Source organism: Hordeum vulgare, chromosome 6H, assembly GCF_904849725.1.
Source record: "Hordeum vulgare subsp. vulgare chromosome 6H, MorexV3_pseudomolecules_assembly, whole genome shotgun sequence".
In the NCBI taxonomy this organism is placed as follows: domain Eukaryota; kingdom Viridiplantae; phylum Streptophyta; class Magnoliopsida; order Poales; family Poaceae; genus Hordeum; species Hordeum vulgare.
The window spans coordinates 556,928,263-556,952,253 of NC_058523.1; the positions used below are offsets into that span (position 1 = coordinate 556,928,263).

General features: G+C 46.9%; 1 protein-coding gene across 1 annotated transcript; it reads right to left on the reverse strand.

The window, feature by feature from the left end:
• Positions 1-5,061: 5,061 nt before the first annotated feature.
• Positions 5,062-23,594, reverse strand: LOC123404067 (serine/threonine-protein phosphatase PP1-like). The gene is made up of 3 exons (XM_045097991.1): positions 23,234-23,594; positions 5,639-6,198; positions 5,062-5,543 (listed from the first exon to the last, which is right to left on the reverse strand). The coding sequence occupies exons 1-3, from the start codon at positions 23,418-23,420 to the stop codon at positions 5,370-5,372; spliced, it is 921 nt and encodes a 306-aa protein (XP_044953926.1). The 5' UTR covers positions 23,421-23,594; the 3' UTR covers positions 5,062-5,369.
• Positions 23,595-23,991: the final 397 nt, after the last annotated feature.

Genomic DNA, 23,991 nt, shown 5'->3' on the forward strand with positions numbered 1-23,991 from the left:
CTGGATGGCCCTCTCAGCCTCTAAATCTAATAGGTCATTAATTGATTTAGACACCTCATTTTTACTATTACCCAAGGATACCCCAATTTCATTTGCATTTAAAATTAGATCATCTTCAGAAAAATGCATAATTGAGCAACTTGTATCAATAGTCATACCTGTGGTAGTCTCAATATCCCGAATCTTGGCGGCCCGCTTAACACGACCGATCTGCAAGTCGTCGACATCGGGCTGAGCCTGGAGGCGAGCACTAACCCGCCTAGCCTCATATGAGGGGTCCGGAATTCCTCTGAACTGAATAACCTCATCTGTAGAAGGGCCAAGTAAACTGTGACCATCTGTCACAAGTCCATCAGTAGTTAGTCCACCTTGACATGACATACCCATAGTAGCCTTGGAAATCAGCGCCGAATCAATTGTTGTAGCAGTCACCTGGTTAGGTTTTCCCTCCAACAGCGCACTACTGCGAGTATCATCCATATCAGCGAGTCGGCAGTCACTCCTGGGAACCTGCGCCGAAGCCATCAAGGTCGACATAGGCCCCCTGCTATCAGCAGCAGTAGCAACCTGTTGGTTGTTCCCTCTGAAAGCATGCACTGCAGATTCGTTGAGAGCAGCTCGTGTAGCTTCGTCAGGTTGTCCCTTCGGCAAAGAGACCCTAGTCGCAGCAGCAGAAAAAGTTCGGCTGCTCCCCCTGGATGCAAGGCACTGTACAGATCCCCTGACAGCCTTTCGTGTTAAAGATTTTTTGCCAACCTCTGGCGTGTCAAACCCACTTAGCTCATATGTATCATGCACTGCCGATTCCGTGACAACATCTGTTGTTGATGATTTAACTGTAGCATCCGGCATGGCAAACCCGCTGAGCTCGGCTATATCATCCTTAGAACGAGCAAGTGTAGTAATGCAATCATTTTTGTTGCCTTTGACCTCCTGTGAAGCCGACAAGTTTGATTTACCATCTAAATCATCGTGCCTGGTCAGCGTTGTTATGAACTCCCGCACCTTCATGGGACTATCCAATAACGACCTTGCATACTCCGAAACCTTCATCTTAGCAATAGGCGAGAGCGGTGGGAGTTCCAGCTCTACAGGATCATCTATCTCCACCCTCTCACTCCATATCTTGGCCGGCGCTGAGTTTGAGAAGGAGCCAAACCTCAACTGGTTCACCGGAGTAGACGTGGTATTCTGCATCTGTGAGGCCGACCCAGATCCTGCCTGATTGTGAACTGGTGCTTTGCCATTGTCAGCATCGCCACTAGTTTTCGGCCCCTCATCCTTATTTCCATTACCATTGTTACCCTCGTCCGTATCCATATCAATCTTATCAGCAAGCTTCTTGAACTCAACACTTTCCTCAAGCTCAATATCAAGGTCGAATATTTTCCCATCATACGTCCATCTCACTGTATCTGGGATGTGCTCAATACTGATGACGCTAACTAACAGTCTTGCCTCCCCCTGAGCTCGAGTAAACTGCATGTCAACTTTTTCTGTTTTTCCTATCATAGATCCCAGGCTCCAAGCTACTAAGAAATCATCAATAGCTGAACGTGGAGCCCCAAGGAACCTGACCCACAACTGTGGTAATGGACAACCTTTAGGCTCTTTCTGCGACCATGCCTCAAATTCTAATACACAATTGGTGCTAGCAACCTTGCTCATCCCAAACTTTAGTGATCTAGCAAGGTCCTCTTTGGATGGGAAATCGAGTCTAAAAAGATGATCATCTAACCTGATTGGATTCCACTGGTATGTTGCAGACACAAGCTCACGCATATGCTGTACAATCTGTTCCGGAGTCATCGAGCCACGCGTCACCCTTACGACCCCCGTCGTGAACTCTCCGGAGATGGCATGGTCGAAGTTGAGCGAGGAGACTCAAAGAACATGAGGTCCGAACAACAAACCCCATAAATATTTACCACAGGCTTAGGTCCGAGAATCAGCGGGCATTCTCCCTTGTCATGCTTGGGCTTACGACATATCTCGCAGATTTCCACAGAGCACTCAGCTACGAAGTGCCCCTGTCCTCCACACCTAAAGCATGTCATTTTTTCTTTCTTCTTAGCCCATTTAGTGACTCTCGTAGTGTCTGATTTTTCGCTGCCCTTAGCAGATCCTCCTGCAACACCATCACCCACCTTATTCAGAGGTATAGCAGCCCCTGCTAGAGCTTTAACCGCAGCCAAGTGTTCACCAGTGAGAGCCGGTGCAGCTGCGTCAGCAACCACCGAAGCAGCGTTTTGCGTCCCTTCTTGACTAACAGTCGCATTATCCCGATTGCCCGATGGTCTCCTACCACCTCCCCGCCTGCCATATGGACGGGAGTTATTTCTGTTCAAAGGTCCCGTAACCCCTTCGACATAGGGTTTGTTTGGGGGAACAAAGCCACGACCACCTCCATCAACACGGCCAGCGCTGTAGGAAGACTGTCCGCGATATGATCCTTCTCCGTAAGCACCATACCCATCATCACCCCACCTCCCTGTAGAAAAATTTCTTCCATCGATATGAGATTGGTATCCTCTGCCTGCACCTGCTGCACCCCTAGCAGCCAAGTTGCCTTCACCGCGAGCTCCACCATACTGGCCGCCTCCCCCTCGGGCGGCACCAGGTTGAGACGCAGGATGCCCCGCCGTCCCCTGCCTGGGAGGAGGGTGGTTAGTACGTCCACCGGCCATGCCGGCAGAATCTGCTTGGGTGTTGCCTGAACCGCCGTGTGCAAACTCCCGATCAGCAGGAGGAACCCAACGCGCTATTCCTGATCTATTTGCCGCTGGGAATCCGGGGTTGTTCTTCCGCCGAGAGACCCTAATAACAGCGCTCGGTTCTGATGGATACGACTCCTTTACAATCCCGTCGTGATTCATGCGATCAGAGTCGGTTTGGATTTGTACGTGGGCCATATACCCAGTATCAGATAAATCCATCCCATTAGAATTTGTTTTTTCAGATGGAAGGTCCAGAGGCCCAATACCCACGTTCAAACTGGCCGATGCAATCTGGCTCACCGGCCGTCTCGTCACCGCCGGCAGAACTGGGTTCCTCTGTTTCTTCTTGTACGTTACAACTTTCCAGGGCATGAAATCAACGAGGGTGAGCTTAGGGAGACTGACCTTCGGAAGAGGGCCATGCCAAGGACGCCTTGATGAATCCATTGTTCTTCTCCGCGCCACCCTCCTTGCGATCTCAATCATGTTCTCGTTCTTCAACCCAAGCCTGGCAGGATCCGAAGAAGGAACAAGAACATCGACGAGCTGCCCCACTTCGTTCTCAGATAGACCATCCTCAAACGCACTGCAGATCCCATCAGAAGGCGTCGGAGAAGTGATCTTACTGTCATGCGCCTCCTCCTCGTCATCGGTGTCAGCCAGAATCCAGAATCTTCCTCCTGGTCTAGGTAGTCTGTCCCCGTTGAGGCCGCATACACCGGACCTCGAAGTCCCACCGATCGAGTCCGGCGAGCCGTGGCCGTAGGCGGCCGAACCGAAGTCCAGATCGCCACCCCAGTCGCCCCGCATTCGGCGATACTGAACTAGTGCTGAGATATTGTCCAGATGATGATGAGGAGGATGACGGCAGCGACTGCGTGCTCCACTTATTAGCAGGATATCGAACGATGCCCTATCGAGATTGCAAAACATCAAAGGCACGCTCGACATCCTTCCTAGCACTCTCTTGCTCTTGGGCAAATCTTTACCTCTTCTCTTCGACAGGGTTGGGGATTGTCTTGACAATAGTGTTTCAATGAGGATAGATACCGTCACCCAGGTGGTATCCTTTGTCAATTGTCATAGTTGTGGCCGTTGATATTAAAGTTCACCGGTGGGTTGTTACCTTCGGCAAGCCTAGCAAACACCGGCGAGCGCTGAAGCACGTTGATATCATTATGTGATCCGACCATGCCAAAGAAAGAGTGCCTGATCCAGAGATCTTGAGACGCCACAACCTCTAGTATGACAGTGCAAGCCCTAACATGGCCCTTATGCTGCCCTTGCCAAGCAGAAGGGCAGTTCTTCCACTCCCAGTGCATGCAGTCAATGCTGCCAAGCATCCCTGGGAAGCCCCTGCTGGCATTCATCTCCAACAAACAGGTTGTATCCAGGAGTCGGCTCTCTCAAGTACTCAGGGCCAAACACAGCAATAACAGCCTTGCAGAACTTATACAGGGACTGTAGGCATGTAGACTCGCTCATACAGATGTACTCGTCAATGAGATCATCGGGCACTCCGTATCCAAGCATTCGGATGGCGGCAGTGCATTTCTGATAAGAGGAGAAACCAATCTTTCCAACGACATCCTCTTTGCACTCGAAATAGTCATCGTAGCCGACCACCCCTCTCTAATACGGTTGAAAAGATGCCTACTCATACGAAAACGACGGCGGAATTTCTGATGTTTGAGCAACGGATTTGTTGTATCAAAGTAGTCCTTCCAAAGAAGGAGATGCCCGCTCTCTCGGTTGCGATTCAACGCGGAAGGTAGCCCGGAATGGAACCACGGAACAACGGCCGCTAGCTATTGAGGTGGTGATGGACCAACACGACAGCCAATATCACCTCCTCGTCATTGAACGACGAATCGTCGGAGTCGCAAAGGAAATTGTGAAAAAAGAACTCATCGACGGAATCCATTTTTTACCTTGGCAAACTGTCGAACAGCTTGCGGGCGTCGACGAAGGATACGGCCGACGAAGGGAGATGCGACGCGCACGGACAAGCTAGCTGCCCTGCCGACGTCTGACGAGCGTGCCGGTGAGGATCTGGCCGGGGCGGTGAGGCGGCTTCTTGGTCGCGGTCGGCGTAGACGACGAAGGGGGCGAGGGTTGTTGTTGGATGGGGGGAGGCCAATGTGCCATCGACCAGCGGGCCCGGGGGAGGAGAAGGTGAGCGCGCACGCGTCCATCTCGTGTCCGCGCCGACCGGCTCAAAAATGGACCGAGAATGGGTCGTACGCGGACGAAAAGCAGAAGCGTGTCCGTTTAGGTCGACGCGTTGGGCCGACTTTTGTGTCCACGCCAAGCCAAACGGACGCCATCGGACGAAATAAATCATCCCATTAAAGTTGCTCTTACGTTGCATCCTTTCCAATTTACATAAAAAACGTCGCACAGGAGCTATTCACCACCCCTTGAGGATTATTATGCTGATCGGGCCGATACGACGGCTCTGTTAGAGTTTCTGTTAGATGACGTTTTGCTAGTGGACGTGAATGCTTCTATATGACTATATACACATATATAATTAATGGATTACAAGCAAACGATTCGATAGAAGCATGGATGTGCGAGGAGAAATATGTGCATGCAAATCTATGAGATCTCCATGATTCTATTCGATCCTCTAACAATATACAAATTCTGTTAGTCCGTCTGCGCTTTGGCTCTCAATGGCTTGAGGATCTGGAAGGAGCAGAGCAGGCTGGCGTCGACGTTCATCAGGGCGCCGGCGTTGTTGAACTCGCCGCAGTAGTTTGGTGCGGAGAATATGGTGACGAGCTGTCGATCCGCGAAGAACTCGTAGCCGTCCTCCACAACCTGATCCTCCATCGCCATCGCCATTGCCATGTCAACCGCAATGCACAGGCGTGCTTGTAAAAAGAAAAGAAAAATAGTACTTCGTAAGTAGGTACCTGGTGGGCGCGGCAGATGAGGTCGAGGTCGTGCTTGTTCAAGAACTCGGCGACCTTGTCGGCGCCGAAGGTGAAGGAGACGCCGCGGTCGTTCTCGCCCCAGCCGGGGCTCTCGCGGTCGGGGTCGGACCAGAGGAGGTCGCAGAGGAGGCCCTGGTCGGGCACGTCGACGGGGCGCTGGATCTCGGTGATGCGGTCGAGGCTGTCGAGGTCCGGGGAGAGGCCGCCGTGCATGCAGAGGATCTTGTCGTCGATGAGGGCGGCGACGGGGAGGCAGTTGAAGCAGTCGGTGAAGAGCTTCCAGAGGCGCACGCTGAAGCGGCGCTTGCACTCGTCGTAGAAGCCGTAGATGCGGTTGATGGAGGCGCACTCGTGGTTGCCACGCAGCAGGAAGAAGTTGTCCGGGAACTTGATCTTGTACGCCATCAGCAGGCAGATGGTCTCGATGCTCTGCTTCCCACGGTCCACGTAGTCGCCCAGGAACAGGTAGTTGGCGGACGGCGGCAGACCGCCGTAGTCGAACAGCCGGAGCAGGTCCGAGAACTGCCCATGGATGTCGCCTGCTCACATGTACGTTACGTACACATGCATGCACAAAACCACGTCAAATTTTATTTTATTTCAACGGTTTTGCTACAACTCATTTGCTAGCTGAATTTTAGTTGTGTCTCATTCACCTACCTTTATAGTTATTGGATGTGATATTTTAAGATACATGTGTGCCGACATGGGTTGTAACATTATTTTATATGTTGGTTTTTATTTTCAAGATGAATAGAACCAAATTATATCTCATCTAGATGAGTATTTATTTAAACGATGCAATAGAAATGTATGTATATTTACTAAAGAGGTAATAACACTAATACTGCCTAAACTTGCCATCGATGATCATTTTGATGCTTGAACTTGAAAGTACATCGAACTGGTTCTATAACTTAGTTGTATGGTTTAAATATAGTTCAAATCACGTCCAAATATATATATAATGCTGACTAGGCATGTCAGCATAGCATGGAGCCCATTTACACTCACGGGCAGACTAACATAAAAGTATACGACTCAACACCATCGGGTCCCACATGTAATTAATAAAAAATAAAGATATCCTGGTATTCGGACATATGTCCTTTAAGCTATCAATGACCTGCGCTAACCGCATAACCAAGGTAATTTTGTTATATACTATGCACCGCTCCTATTTATTTAACTAACTCCACCACGAAGTGAAATGGGTTGCAATCAATGCCATCCATTTTCCACATGTTAGTTATTTTTCTTTTTTAGAAATTACAAAAGTATTCGAACTATAATTACAAATTTAAGAAAACATTAAGTTTCATATGAAAAATTCATGAGTTTAAATAAAAATAAACAATTAATAAAACATTTTCGGAATTTCTAAAAGAATTTTTGTATATAATAAAATAATTTTACAATTTTCAAAAATTTATACATTTTGAAATGTTCATCTAATTTTCATGATCTTCATCTTTAAAAGATATATCCACCGTCCTCCCTTTTTAGAATGTCGGTCTTTTTCTTTTTATGTGACCCTTCCACATGTAACCACTTTTTCGTTTTTAGAAATTTTAGAATATATGTAAAATATTGTAATAGTAATCAAGATAAATCTAGAATCTTATTGTCTTAAAATATTTCTTTAACTAGAAAAATGTACGTATAGTTAAAATGTGTTAATTTAAATATAAGATTGTATAAAATCCTTAGGGCACACTAGGCTCTTATATATTTTTTACACATATTTTAAAATTTATTTTCGTTCAAAAATATATCTTTTGACAAACGCATTTACTTTATTAAAATACATAGACACTTTTTACAACTAGAAATACATTTCCTAAGAGCATGAACACTTTATATACTACCTGAATATCTTGTAATTTCTAAAATAAAAAAACAACTAATAGGTGTAAAATGGGCTGCACTAAATTACCCCATTTAATTCCATGGTCTTGTCAGGTAGATAAATTGTGCTAGTGATGATGAATAGACAATAATTTTACCTCGTGGGAGTGGTTACGTTGGTCATTCGTGGAGCACAGTACCTAGGTTTGGATCCCAGCCTAACATTTGTTTGTTTATTATAGTTGTGTACTGACATGTGGGACCCGATGGTCAGTGGGACACATTCTTTGTGTCAATCTATCCGGCACTGAAAATGAGTCCTGCACCATGCTGGCATGTCTAGTCAGCAATACATGTGTATCTAGACGTAATTTGAACAGTATTTGAACCATATTGTCAAGTTTCAGAACTAATTCGATGTATTTTTCAAGTTCATGCAGCAAAGTGAATATCGATGGTAAATTTAGGCACCATTGGTGTTATTACCTCTTTATTAAAAAAAAGAAACCGACACAACAACAAAGAAATACGCAACCTCAAACAAGCGGCCCGACAAAACTAAAACGACATAAGGATCACCTTTCAAGACTTGGCGATCTGCAATCTGAAGACGACCAAAACAAACCCGACCTAATCTAGAACAGTTGTATAACATCACAAGGCAAGAAAGCTAGAGACAAGAGCTCTACCATCAACAAGCTACAATTGATCCGCAAAAAAAAAAAAAAAACTACAATTAACACGACCCCAACTCAGTGGCGGAGACAGGCCTAGGGCAATTGGGGTTATAGCCCCAAGCCTAAAAATAACTTTCCTTGTAATAATCTATTCATACAAAGTATAGAAAATTATAGCATAGCTCGAGGCGTAACCAGCCTCTAGCTCGGCCAACTTAACTCTACCAGGACGCCAACGACAATAGCAACCAAAGCACAAGCACCGAATGGACAAAACCATCATCAACCTTTAGATGCAGCACATGCACGACTGGCGTTTCTGTGTGTCTGCTCTGTTGGGTAAGCTGACCCCACAGCTTTTGAGAAAAAAAATAGCCTTAAAACACTGTATATTTACTGTATGGTGTATGATGTGAAGAAAAATTTATCAATGACGCCACAGATTATGGAGGCTGGCTTCACTATAGACGAGACTAGGCCTCACATCAGCAAGCAACGAGGCCACGAGTCCGACGCCGTCTGACCGGCCGCCACCCACCACCCAACGAGGCCACGGGCGGACAAACAGCAGCCTGATCGAGGGGTACAGGCATGAGACGCACACGAGCATCAGGGACGAAGATCACCACAACTGACGACCAAGGAAGAGGCACAGCCTAGGTAGCGTTTCCTGAATGTTTACCCGATCGAAATATTTTTCCACAAGACGCGCTGAAGCCAATGGAAGACCCCAGGGCACTCATGGGTCACGACCATACGACCACAAATCGAAAGATCAAGGGATAGTACTATCACAAATTGAAAGAGGTCAAGGGACATGACGACCACAAGTCAAAAGATCAAGGGATAGGACGACCACAAATCGAAAGAGATCAAAGAGACATGAGACCACAAATCGAAAGAAATCAAGGGACATGACGACCACAAATCGAAAGATCACGAGATAGGACGACCACAAATAGAAAGAGATCAAGGGACATGACGACCACAAATCGAAATAGAACAAGGGACATGACGACCACAAATCGAAAGATCAAGGGATAGGACGACCACAAATCGAAAGAGATCAAGAGATAAGACGACCACAAATCGAAAGAGATCAAGGGATAGGACGACCACAAACACTACAAGAAATATGCTCATATATGATGTTTTTTAAGACGTCGTTGATGAATTCGTCATAAATCTATGACGATTTCATCCGAGATTGTCGTAAACCGTTTGAGGGGATCAAATCTACATATAAATTACGACGATGTGAGTCAAAAACGTCGTAACCACATAAGATGAGATCGTCATAACTTCTACGACGATTATAAAAATGTCGTAACATGTTCTAACTATGTTGACATGTCACTCGTGGGTCCATTATATCCCACCTCATGCATGTATTGAACTATTTTTTATACCACTATTTTGTTGGGCTATTATTTTCATCTTACTTTTATATTGGGTTGGTATTTTATCCTCCATGCTTGCTAATGGGTTGGTTTGTGGTATGTCATAACATTTTATATTATAAATAATATATTGCCTAATATCTCTTTAAATGAGTTGCTACATTTTTACAAGAAAGATTTGGTAGGTACTTTACAAAGAACCTGTTTTCTCGCACTTCGAAAATAGAAAATGATTTTTTTGTGCAAACAAAATGTAAAATCTCTTTGACAAAGTTGTTTGTCATACTAACATACACACATGTGGACAATATTGGGTCATTGTAACAAACTATAAGAGGATAAAATATAAGAGAATCAAACAAACAACAAAAAGTTTATATAAGCTTAATTCTGATTAGTGGAATCTGCTATAGTCTAAAGAATATGAAATTTGACATGGTATTGGTTCCTCATTTCTAGAATGTGTGAAAAAATATTTGAGAAAATTTACTAAATATTAACATGTTTATTTTATCAAAAGTAATAGGTAAATAAACATAATTTTATTTGCTGATTTCCTATTGGCTAAAACCTCCTTCCCCCGGATCGATGACGTGGCAGGGCAGTCAGTTCCACTTTAGCTGATCTGAACCGTTAAAGCCAACAAGTCGAACGTCTCTCAATGAATCCAAATGCTGCGCGCAGAAAAAAAACCCGCAAACCCTATCCTCGTCCTACCAGACCGATCCACCCCTCCCCTCGTCTCGTCTCTCCAGATCCGGTCCACCCCGCCTCCGTCTCCCACTCACCGCCGCCACCCCACCCACCTCTCATGGATGGAACAAGCCCCGCTGGCGAGCGACCCCCAACACCGGTGGCGGCTACCGGCGCCACCTCCCTCTCCTCCCTGGCCGGAGATCCACCTCCCGATTCCACCTTCTCCCGACGAACCCCCAAGCCCAGGGGCGGCGACCGCGATGGTGAGGGAGTTGCGCATAAACACCACGCCCTCCCCCCATGCGTGCTCCGCCTCCTCTGCTCCGCGCGCGGCTCACGCCAATGGTGTGCCACCTCCGGTCGAACCTGCCCCCCGCGCTGCTCCTTTGACCTCCCGTAAAAAAAGCCTCGAGGGCTCCAGATATAATAAACATACCGACTGCAAAGGATATTTATTCTATGTAATGTTGTTCCTTATTGTGCGTTAAATAATTTTTACATTCGATGTATTAGCTTGATGTGTTCTTCCTGTAGCTGCCTAAAGTTATTTACATGGTTCTGTGGTCTACTTAAAAATATGATTGTTTTCTTTATTCTATATTTCTACCTCACCAGGCCCTTGGGTTATCTCTGCTTTATTTGTGTGTATGTTCATTTGTTTTTTTCCAAATTTTCTGAAATTTCACCATGAACATTTTCTTTTTTTAATTCCTGAGTATTCGCCAATTTAACCTTCATATTTGATGTTTGGTGGTGTATTAAGGTACTCATGGGTTTCTTTGATCTCACAGGATATAGTTTTTGCACAAGTGAAGTACGAAGCCAAGTATGAAGCTATGAAGCGTATGAACAAAGAGTAGCATATGTGTTGTAATAGTAGGCAGTAGTAGGCATATCTGGGTTGTGGTGTAGTGTAAAGATTGTAATAGACAAATTTAATGTTGGTTTGGATGAATTTGATTTGCTCCCTAGCCTGTTTAACATATTGATTTTGAATGTGATTTGAATACTTATGAAATGGCAACTTGACAAGGGGACCAAGTTATGATATTTATTTGACAAAATGTGAAATTTCTGACGTGTGGGACTAATTTTGAGATCAGCATGACATGTGGGACCAGTACAAAAATAAAATAGCCAAAAAAGAAAATCAGTAGAAAGTAAAAGGCCACAAACAAAATTCAAAAAAAATAATACTAAAGTGGTTGTAAATAGGCTAAGGCCCAAAAAGAAGCCCAATAAGAAAAAGCCCCAAAAAATAAAACCAGCCCATGTGATCAATTGAAATGGGTTGGGCTGATTTCAACCACGACGTTTTGATTTCGTCGTAATTTTGCCACGTAGGACTGCCACGTACGACTGGGTTTGATTGCCAACGATGATTTAGGATCGTCGTAAAGGTTACGACGATCCAGGAATCGTCGTAAAAGTTACCACGATTTTAATCAAAACGTCGCTGTTGTTCATTTCTGACGCTCCGTTTTCGACGCTTGGTTTTTCATCGTGAGATCGTCGTAAATTAAAAACCGTAACGATGTAGCGACGAAAAAATAGTGTCGTGTATTAGCATGTTCCTTGTAGTGAAATAGAAAGAGAACAAGGGACATGATGACCACAAATAGAAAGAGAACAAGGGACATGACGACCACTAATCGAAAGAGATCAAGGGACATGACGACCACAAATTGAAAGATCAAGGGATAGGACTACCACAAATCGAAAGAGATCAAGGGACATGACGACCACAAATCGAAAGATCAAGAGATAGGACGACCACAAATCGAAAGAGATCAAGAGACATGACGACCATAAATCGAAAGAGATTAAGGGACATGACGACCACAAATCGAAAGATCAAGGGATAGGACGATCACAAATCGAAAGAGATCAAGGGACATGACGACCACAAATCGAAAGATCAAGGGATAGTACGACCACAAATCGAAAAAGATCGTCCTCTTGGCCTCGCAGTGGTGATTTCAGTGAGGCAGCGTGGGTGGCGTCGCGACCGCGGTGGCACATGCTGGTGGGCGGTGGGTTGGTTGGTTGGCTCCGGTCTGGTTGGGCGGCGGGGTTTGGAGTGCGGGAAAATCATTGCCGGTTCTTCCGGCTCCGATGCAGTGACGCTTGCGGGTGCCACCATTCCTTCCTAAAGGGTGTCGGCGGTCTCCATCCCCCACTCCCCATCGCGTACCGGGGGAAACCCTAGGACACGTCCGGGCAGCAGCATCAGTGCATCCTCTCTTGGAGGTGCTGCTTGGTACGCGGAGGATCGAAGCCTTGGATCATGGTGGGTCGATTTCGGAAGGCGCAGTGGTTACGGTCCATCCGTGCTTTGTCGAGTTGTCGCTGTTGGCATTATTTCTTTTTTTTCGTTTCTTTTGATTTGTTAGCCTGCTTACCACAACGCTTACTTTGTAATCGATGTTGGTTGCTTTGTAATACAAATCGTTTTTGGATAAAGAGATCAAGGGACATGAGGACCAGAGAACCACGGGAGGAAGCGGGACACGACGATCGACCAACCCCTCCACCACAAGGAGAGGAGGCGGGACACTCTCAAAAAAAAGGAGAGGAGCACTGGTAGAAAAAGAGGCTTCCGTCCAGCCCCATAAGTCGCGACACTGTAGGAACCGCGACTAATGATTTCTTTAGTCGCGGTTCGGCAGACGAACCGCGACCAAAGGCCTGGGCCAGGGCGCTCGGTGGCCAGCTGGTGCACGTGAGGGGCTTTAGTCGCGGTTTGCCATGCCAACCGCGACTAAAGGTGCCCAAAGGCCTTTAGTCGCGGTTTGCCATGCCAACCGCGACTAAATCTCCTCCCCTATAGATACCAGTTCAGCACACTCACTTAGCCATTTGGTGCCACTTCTCTTCACAAGCTTCACAAGGGGGTGTAGGTTTGCTTTTGGTTCCTCTTATGCACACAAGGTGTTTGATGAAATGCCCCAAGAGCGTGAAACAAACATGATATGAAGTGTTGGAGCCACACTTGAGGTTCCTCATTTATTTTTTCCTCCTCGATCGCGGTTAGCAACTTGAACCTTTCATGCATGTGTGTCATTGATAAAATATATATGCATGTGTGTTGTTCATTGTTTAATTTCTATTGTTTATAGCTAGTTAGTTTAACAAATGCATGATGGTTAATTATATATTTTATATTATAATAATGCAGATGAATCGGCAATGGATGTACGGTAACCGACTCTCCCGCGAGTTCACTACGGGTTTGAAAGATTTCCTCGTAGTGGCTAATGCGAACAAGCAGAAGGGTTTTGTTATTTGTCCATGTGTTGACTGTAAGAATCAGAAGGGTTACTCTTCCTCAAGAGAAGTTCACCTGCACCTGCTTCGGCACGGTTTCATGCCAAGCTATAATTGTTGGACCAAGCATGGAGAAAGAGGGGTTATAATGGAAGAAGATGAAGAAGGGGATGATTTCATGGATGAAAGCTATCTTGCTCATTTCGGTGATACTTTCATGGAGGATGCTGAAGGTGAAGGGGAAGGTGAAGGGGAAGGTGAAGGTGAAGAAGAGGCACGTGATGAGACCGTTGATGATCTTGGTCGGACCATTGCTGATGCACGGAGACGCTGCGAAACTGAAAAGGAGAGGGAGAATTTGGATCGCATGTTAGAGGATCACAGAAAGTCGCTGTACCCCGGATGCGATGATGGTCTGAAAAAGCTGGGCTGCACACTGGATTTGCTGAAATGGAAGGCACAGGCAGGTGTAGCTGACTCGGCATTTGAAAACTTGCTGAAAATGTTGAAGAATATGTTTCCAAAGAATAACGAGTTGCCCGCCAGTACGTACGAAGCAAAGAAGGTTGTATGCCCTCTAGGTTTAGAGGTTCTGAAGAAACATGCATGCATCAACGACTGCATCCTCTACCGCAGTGAATACGAGAATTTGAATGAATGCCCGGTATGCACTGCATTGCGTTATAAGATCAGAGGCGATGACCCTGGTGACGATGTTGAGGGCGAGAAACCCAGGAAGAGGGTTCCCGCCAAGGTGATGTGGTATGCTCCTATAATACCACGGTTGAAACGTCTGTTCAGGAACAAAGAGCATGCCAAGTTGTTGCGATGGCACAAAGAGGACCGTAAGTTGGACGGGGAGTTGAGACACACCGCAGATGGAACGCAATGGAGAAAGATCGACAGAGAGTTCAAAGATTTTGCAGCTGACGCAAGGAACATAAGATTTGGTCTAAGTACAGATGGCATGAATCCTTTTGGCGAGCAGAGCTCCAGCCATAGCACCTGGCCCGTGACTCTATGCATCTACAACCTTCCTCCTTGGTTGTGCATGAAGCGGAAGTTCATTATGATGCCAGTGCTCATCCAAGGTCCGAAGCAACCCGGCAACGACATCGATGTGTACCTAAGGCCATTAGTTGATGAACTTTTACAGCTGTGGGGCAGACCTGGTGTCCGTGTGTGGGATGAGCACAAAGAAGAGGAATTTGACCTACGAGCGTTGCTTTTCGTAACCATCAACGATTGGCCTGCTCTTAGTAACCTTTCGGGACTGTCAAATAAGGGATACAATGCATGCACGCACTGCTTACATGAGACTGAAAGTGTACATTTGCCAAATTGTAAGAAGAACGTGTACCTTGGGCATCGTCGATTTCTTTCGAAAATTCATCCAGTAAGAAAGAAAGGCAAGCATTACAACGGCAAGGCAGATCACCGGTCGAAGCCTGCGGAACGCACTGGTGCTGAGTTATTTGATATGGTCAAGGATTTGAAAGTCATCTTTGGAAAGGGTCCTGGCGGACAATCAGTTCCGAAGGGAGCTGACGGGCACGCAGCCATGTGGAAGAAGAAATCTATATTCTGGGAGCTAGAATATTGGAAAGTCCTAGAAGTCCGCTCTGCAATCGACGTGATGCACGTTACGAAGAATATTTGCGTGAACCTCCTAAGCTTCTTGGGCGTGTATGGGAAGACAAATGATACAAAGGAAGCACGGCAGGACCAGCAACGTTTGAAAGACCCTGATGACCGGCATCCGGAATGGTTTCAAGGTCGTGCCAGCTACGCTCTGACCAAAGAAGAGAAGGTCATCTTTTTTGAATGCCTGAGCAGTATGAAGGTCCCGTCTGGATTCTCGTCCAATATAAAGGGAATAATAAACATGGCGGAGAAAAAGTTCCAAAACCTGAAGTCTCACGACTGCCACGTGATTATGACGCAATTGCTTCCGATTGCTTTGAGGGGGCTCCTGCCGGAAAATGTTCGAGTAGCCATTGTGAAGCTATGTGCATTCCTCAATGCAATCTCTCAGAAGGTAATCAATCCAGAAGTTCTACCACGGTTACAGAACGATGTGATCCAATGTCTTGTCAGTTTCGAGTTGGTGTTCCCGCCATCCTTCTTCAATATTATGACGCACCTCCTGGTTCACCTAGTCGAAGAGATTTTCGTTCTCGGTCCTGTATTTCTACACAATATGTTCCCCTTCGAGAGGTTCATGGGAGTATTAAAGAAATATGTTCGTAACCGTGCTAGGCCAGAAGGAAGCATCGCCAAGGGCTATGGAAATGAGGAGGTAATTGAGTTTTGTGTTGACTTTGTTCCTGACCTTAAGCCGATTGGTCTTCCTCGATCGCGGCACGAGGGGAGACTAAGTGGAAAAGGCACGATCGGAAGGAAATCAACGATATGTATGGACGGCCATTCTCTGACTGAAGCACACCACACTGTACTGACCAATTCCAGCTTGGTGGCTCCGTACTTTGAGAAACACAAGAATATTTTACGCTCTGACAACCCGGGGAAGCCTGAATCCTGGATTAGGAAGGCCCACATGGAGACTTTCGGCAGTTGGTTGAGAAAACATTTAATGAATGACAATGATGTTGTAGATCAGCTGTACATGTTGGCCAAGACACCATCTTCGACTATAACGACTTTCCAAGGGTACGAGATAAATGGGAATACATTTTACACGATCGCCCAAGATAAAAAGAGCACCAACCAAAACAGTGGTGTCCGCTTTGATGCAGCAACCGAGAATGGGCAAGAGGTCACATATTATGGTTACATAGAGGAGATATGGGAACTTGACTATGGACCCTTCTTTAAGGTCCCTTTGTTCCGGTGCAAATGGTTCAAGCTAACAGGAGGTGGGGTAAAGGTGGACCAGCAATACGGAATGACAATGGTGGATTTCAACAATCTTGGTTACCTTGACGAACCATTCGTCCTAGCGAAAGATGTCGCTCAGGTTTTCTATGTGAAGGACATGAGTAGCAAACCGAGGAAACGGAAAGATAAGAAAACGATCAGTACATCATGCGATGATCCAAAGCGCCACATTGTTCTTTCAGGGAAAAAAAACATCGTGGGAGTGGAGGACAAGACAGACATGTCAGAAGATTATAATATGTTTGCTGAAATTCCGCCCTTCAAAGTGAACACCGACCCAAGCATTAAGTTAAATGATGAGGATGCTCCATGGATACGGCACAATCGTAAGCAAGCAGGGACACAAGGGAAGAAATGATGTGTAATAATTTATTGTACCAAACTTTGTTGAATGGATCATGTGAATTATATTACCCGTGATGTGTTTGGTGTCCATTTTCGAATGATTCGAGATACCACTGATGATACATGAAATTTGGAGTGATTTAGTCATACTCCTGCCTAGGCGTATAATATGCATACTCGTAGTCTTCATAGCCGCCGTCGTCGTTGTACTGGTAGTCGTCGCCTTCTAAGTTGCCGCCGTCGTCGTCGCTGCTGTCGTCGCTGTCGTCGGGCGGCGCTCGTGGCTCGAACTGAGGGTAGCGCAGGCGGGGGATATCCAGGAGGCGGGAAAAATGGGAGCGGGAAGACAGGAGGCGGGAAGACAGGAGGCGGGAAGAAAGTGGCGGGAAGAAAGAGGCGGGAAGACAGGGAAGAAATGGCGGGAAGAAGAGGAATCCAGAGCTGGTCATCTAACCTTTAGTCCCGGCGGGAAGACAGGAGGCGGGAAGAAAGGGGCGGCGCGCTCACGGCCGGGGGGGAGAGAGGCTGTGGCCAATGTTCCCTTTAAATGGATTCTCTTTTTTCTGTCCCGTTTTAGGCAGATTCAATGTATTGTCTCTATGCATATTTTTCCTACGAAAATATGCTTAGAAAACAGAAAATAAAATGTTTGAAGTTTCTATAAAAGCAATGATGATTTTTCTGAAAAGAAAAACATAAAAGGTTCTGAAAATAAAAGAAGATTTGGGGGGGGCCTTTAGTCGCGGTTGGTCTGGCAAACCGCAACTAAAGGTACCCTTTAGTCGCGGGTCGCCTCCCCAACCGCGACTAAAGGGGGGGCGCGGGAACGCAAAAAACCCGCCAAAAACCCTTTAGTCGCGGTTGGGGAGGCGACCCGCGACTAAAGGGTACCTTTAGTCGCGGGTCGCGTCCCCAACCGCGACTAAAGGGGGGGGCTATAAATACAAGTGCGGGTCGCCTCCCCTGCCGCCGTCTTCTCCATCTCTCTCGTCTTCTCCGATTCTCTGCCGCGCGCGCCGAAGGCCTGCCGCCGCCGTCGCCCTCGCCCTCGTCGACGCCGCCCGCCGTCGCCCTCGCCCTCGTCGCCGCCCGCCGTCGCCCTCGCCCGCGACTAAAGGGTTCACCCCTATCCTTTCATCTTTCCCGCGCCGCGCCCGCCTTCCTCGCTTCCTGTCGCCGCCTACTGCCCCCTCCGCTCGAAGCATTGCGCTCGTCGCTGCGCTCATAGCCGCCCTCGTCCCCGCGCCCATCGATGCCGACAGGGCTCGCAGAAATCAAGAACGAACATCTCATCCCGATGAACAGGGTAGTTCGTCTTGGAAGAACGTCTTGGAAGAAAAAGAACAGAGACTATCTATTTAAAAGTTTCATCGAATATAAAAAGTTTCATCGAATATGAAAAAGAACAGAGACTATCAAATATGAAAAAGTTTCATCGAATATAAAAAAATCATCGAGTTAAAAAATCATCAATTTAAATAATTAATCAATCTAAATTGAAAAAAATTAGCGAATTTGGAAAAGTTCACCATTTTTGGTTGAGTTTAAGACTATCTATTTTGGTTGAGTTATTGCAGGACATGATTTTGGGAATGTATCAATTATCTTTTAGATTATTTCAAGTTACTTTATTTGTGTAGTTTAAATTATGTGTGGGATCAATTGTGAGTATCAAAAAATCAACAGAAAACCAAGAAGAGAGGGAGTCATGGGACGAAAAAACAAAGGGAGTAGGAGAGGCAACGGAACCAACTCCTCTTTTAATAATGAGATACTTACATAATATTTACTCCCTCCGTTTTTAAATAATTATAGTCAAAAAAAGATAGTCTAGTTTTTTTAACTACAATTATTTAGGAACAAAGAAAGTATTTTCTTTTATGATTAAAAACTAGCAAATGAACCAGCGAATCGACGGTCGGCCAGTGCAAAGCTGAATTTGTTTTTACTACATGTTTTCAGGACTGACATAATGGCGGACGATAGAGCTGACCCGATTATGGACAACTATGATCCGGACGGTGAAGCACATATGTTCGGCATCATAAACGGCGATATTCTATATGTGCCGACCGGAGAAGAAGAAGATGATATCTCTTCTTATCTGAACCTTGACGGTGAAGATGAAGGGCGCCGTCAGCAAGATGATGCCGAACAAACGTCGATAAACGACGATCTTCAAATGGAAGTAGCAACCACCTCCGGCGCCGAGGTATATATATACATTGAGCCTCTGGTGATACAAACTAACTGATTTGAATAAATATGTGTGTACTAACGCGCGCGACTCTCTTTCTTATTTTAGCCCTCGGCCGGATCGTCGAAACAATCGAGTACGTCGTCAAAGCGTGGCGCAACCAAGACGATGAAACAAGGAGAAACATGCACCATCGAGGTTGTCGACAGTGCAACCGGCAGGCCGCTGGAGCCCCGCAAGAACGCCACCAAGTTTGTCAGCCAATGCGGAGCCGTTGTTAGAGACAACGTCTCGATCACCGTCCAGGAGTGGAATGAGCCAAAGAAGGCACGAAATGCTGGTTTCACTTTTGTCGATAAGAGAACAAAAAAAGATTGCTTCAAGAAGCTTATGGAACATTTCGTTCTACCTCCGGAATACAACAAATTCGATGAGGAGGGTAACAAGATTGAGGAAAACAAGGAGAGGAGGAGGCTAGTCAAACAGTTCGCTCTTCATAAGATGGCCAACGCATTCCGGAAATTCAAGCAAAATCTAGCCCATGACTTTGTCAAGCAGAACAAGACTCCGGATTTCAAAGGACAATATGAGAAACTGAAACATGATTGGCCAGAATTTGTGAAGCAAAAGAAATCGGAGCAGTTCATTCAAATATCGAAAAGAAATAAGGAAAATGCGGCTAAGAAGGAGTACAATCATATTATGGGGCCAGGAGGGTATCGCATTTGGGTGCCTAGGTTGGAGAAGATGGAGAACGAGCTGAGGGCGCGAGGAATCCGTCCAGGTACGGAGGGATGGGACCAAAGGGCCAAAAGCTGGTGGTACGGGCATGGGGGAACGCTGAACCCGGAGACAGGGGAGTGTGTTTACCGGGGCAAATTAATTAAACCCACCCAAGCCCTTATTGACGCAATGAGGGATGCTCAAGAGGGGAAGATCAAGTTCAACAGAGAGAACGACGCGCTGACAAAAGCCCTCGGGAATCCTGAACACGGAGGACGTGTACGAGGCATGGGGAACATTCCGTGGAAAATAGGGTTCCCCCAGAACGATGACCCGTACGGTTACAGAAGCCGTAAGAGAAAGATGGATCGGGAAGCAGATGTTGTGGCGCGGTTGGCATCGGAAATGGATGTGATGAAGAAAACCGTGAGTGTACTATTAGCCGAAAGAGATGTTCGGGCGCAGCATGAAGATCATCCAGCGGATCTCGGAAGCCAGCAGCGGAGAAGCAGCGTGGCTTCCACGGAGGCCCCACCGGCTGGTGCAGATGCACCGACGATCGAAATTACTGCACCGGAGCCTCTGGTGGTCGAAATTACTGCACCGGAGCCTCCTCGCTACCCCGTGGACGATATAAAGGAGATGAAAGAATGTCATCTGTATTATCCTATCGGGAACATGTCCATGAAGGTAGCCATCGGCAGTGCTTTACCATGTTTACCTGGAGCACTCCACCACAACAACCCCATTCAAGATGGCTATGCTCGTGTCACGGTGGAGGACATAGTCCAAGGGTTTGAGGACCTGGAGATTGACATTGCTACACCTGAAGGGGAGAAAATACTTGGAGATGTCAAGCGCCATTTCATTCTATGGCAAAAGAAGTTTATCAAGTTTCCAGGCGAGGCGCCAAGGACAACAAGTCCACCCCCCTACGGTGGTGGTGGTGGCGGTGGCGGTGGTGGTGGTGGTGGTGGTGGTGACGGTTCACCTACACCTCCGTCACGTCAGCCGACGCCCCCCGGTCCACAACGTCCGGCGGGTGATCAGACGCCGTCCCCCAGTCCTCGTCCGGCGGGTGATCAGACGCCACCCCCCAATCCACCTCCGGCAAAGAAGCAGAAGCAGTCCTGGATTATTAACCCGGACCCTTATGTACCTAAGACCACAAAGGTACCGGAGCCATCACTGAAGCCTCTCCCCACAAGGCCTTGGGAACGTAGTGCCGAGGAAACTGCCGCGAGGGCGGCTGCTGATCATGAGAAATGGAAGGCGGACTGCAAGAAGAAAAGAGAGCCCGAGCCCAAGCCAGTATTTTCTGATGAGCAAAAGAAGTGGGCTAAGTCATTTTTGAGCACACCGTCCCAAGCCGCGAAGAATCTGCCTGACGATTATGCACGTGAACTTCGTAGGCAGGCACTCATGTTGAAGGAGAAGAAAGAGCGGGCGGAGAACCAGGAGAACAAAGCCTTGGAGGAGGCCGAGAAAACGGAATTAGAAAGTAAAAAAAGCGGGAAACGAGTTGCCCAGCTCGGGGAACAAAGTAAACAATCGATTGCCCCGCTTATAGTGAAAGCCGCCGGTCCGGATGACCCCGATATCATAGCAGCTGCGGCAGCACATGGATTGACTGTAACGAGTGCCAGAGAACAAGCGGCCAACTTAGGTATTACTCTTCGTGAAATGTTAGGCCTTGATGAGGCGCCAGTGAAGGAGGTAGTAATTACATATGTGAAGAATGGGCCTCTCGTCGAGCCTGCGCAGGAAGAGGATCTACCTCCACAAATGAAAGGTCTGGTGAAATGGTACAAGGGTTACATAAAAAATAAAAACGCCAAAGATTATATTTATGCGGAAGTTAGATATGAGCATCACTTCAAACATTACTATGTACAAATTCATCTGAGTGAATTGTTCCAGCTTTTCAATCTGCGCGAGCTCGACAAATCTATCATCAGTTGCTACGTTCTGTAAGTGATTTATTTATACCCCATCTCGTTCATATTGCCTGCACTATATATATGTCGTAACTATATTGTTGTGTCCGCTATTATACATGCAGAATGAAGATTAAGGAATGCAGAGTAAGGAACATCCATGATGTTGGGTTCATTGACCCACACATCGTTAATGGATATGTGTTGGAGCATCACCCCGCCGACATGGAGGCAGACCTGTGGCAGTTTCTTACAAAGCAGGAACTCAAAAGTGATATTCTATTTCCTTACCATTTTGGGTGAGTGTTTCTGTCTTGAGCACATTCTCTTTTGTTTACTCCATGCATGATATGTGGCCGGCTAATCGATGAGTTATGCATGACGTACTGTGCATGTATCGTGTCCGCAGGTTCCACTGGATTCTGCTAGTAATTAAAGTTGACACCTCAGAATGTCTCGTCCACGACTCTCTGAATATGGATCCAAAGCTTTGGGGCGGCATGAGAAGAATGCTGCAGAAGTAATTATTTTCATTCATTTGCGCTCTATATCGATCGGCCTATTTCGTTCATTTCCTAATATCAAGTAACTAATAACTCTCTTGTTCATTTAATTTTCTTTGCCTCGTAGGGTTTGGAGACGGTTCGTAGATACAAAGGTCGGTGAATTCAAAAAAGAGCTAGAATTCAAAAGGTCAAAGGCTAAGAATGGTGGGGATATTCAGCCAGCGGGGACCAATCTATGTGGATACTATGTCTGTGAGATGATCCGGAGATACACCTCTGAGCGGGTTCCGAGTGATACCAATGCTCAGCGGAATAACCTCCGGGTGATGCTTAGTCCAGAAGCTCGCTTCCGACCACTTCAAGAGGAACTAGCTGGATGGTTCAGGAGGGAAGTCCTCCATCGTAAAGGAGAACACCATTACGAGGACGTAGAACTTCATATGCATTAAATTATGTATGGAAACTTGTTCAAAATTGTATATGGTCATCCGATGATATTGAATATATATTGTATATTCCTCTTGAATTCTTTTTGGTTCTAATTTCAAATTTGTTTGAAATTGTACATTCATATGCATGTATGTAGTACCGTAGAATATGTGAAACTCCTTCAAAATTAAAATAAAGCACAAAAGAAATAAAACAATACAAATTAAACAGAAAACAGGTTTAGGGGGGGGGGGCCTTTAGTCGCGGTTGGGCAGAAGAACCGCGACTAAAGGTCCTCCGCCCCGACGGCCGCCTGGCGCCCACGTGGACGGGCCTTTAGTTGCGGTTCTTAAGCAACCGCGACTAAAGGGGGGGGCCTTTAGTCGCACCTATTTGGTCGCGGTTGCGCAACCGCGACTAATGGCAGTTGCGAACCGCGACCAAAGGCCCTTTTTCCACCAGTGGAGGCGGGACTCCAAATGAGCGTCGCCACCGCCACACGTACGGACCGGCGACGCCTCGATCGGCCGCCAGGAGGCGCGGCGCGGCACGGCTCAGACGGCTGCAGGTGCAGGTCAAAACTAACTAAAATCCGTCCGTGGAGAAGGAAATCGAGAATGCATGCATGCATGGCGTCCGACGACGACTCACCGCAGACGTTGATGGGGGCCTCGAGCTCCAGGAGGTTGGGCTGGGAGAGGAAGATGCCCTTGGCGGTGACGCAGAGGTGGCGGATCTCCGCCTCGCTCAGCTGCACCTTCTTGCTCGGCGGCGCCTTGCCCTTCTTCCCGTCCAGGAGCCGCCGGATCAGCTCGTCCACCGCGTGCCCGTCCATCATCCTGATCGATCAATTATATTAATCTCTCTCTCTCTCTCTCCTTGCCGCTCGCGGCGGCGGCGGCGGCGTCAGCGTCAGCGTCAGGTTGCCGGGGTTAATTACTGGGGACAGGAGGAGAGGAGGAGAGCGTCCGTGCGCCCGTGTCCATTGCATGGCATTGGCATTGGCATGGCCGGCTTTCCTTCCTTCCTTCATTGCTTTTATTTATGCCCCGGCGATAGATGCTTGGCTCCTAGGAACCCTGCCAAATAAGGACCTTGGCTCTCTTTCAGTTCCCGGCTGGATTTTCATTTTGTTTCTCATCCGTTTCATCACCATCCAACCACAACGACGGGGAGCTAGCCTTCCCTGTTAATTTGCGTGCTGCCTTGTTTTTTTTGTTTGTTTTTTTTGGTTGAACGTACGTGCATGCGTGCCATCTTCTTCCATGCCGGGAACCTGCATGCGCATCTCCTACCGGTCCAACAATCTCCATCCATCATGTCCTTCGCCCACGGTTTCAGGTTCTGGCTCGCGTCCATGTGTGTGTGTGTGTATATATATATATATATATATATATATATATATATAT

Bases quoted from the DNA above. Each gene is read 5' to 3' on its own strand.
- LOC123404067 (XM_045097991.1), bottom strand. From the start codon at position 23,420: ATGATGGACGGGCACGCGGTGGACGAGCTGATCCGGCGGCTCCTGGAC. The intron at 6,199-23,233 runs GTGAGTCGTCGT...ACATGTGAGCAG, and splicing joins GGCCCCCATCAACGTCTGCG to GCGACATCCATGGGCAGTTC. The intron at 5,544-5,638 runs GTACCTACTTAC...ATGGAGGATCAG, and splicing joins TCATCTGCCGCGCCCACCAG to GTTGTGGAGGACGGCTACGA.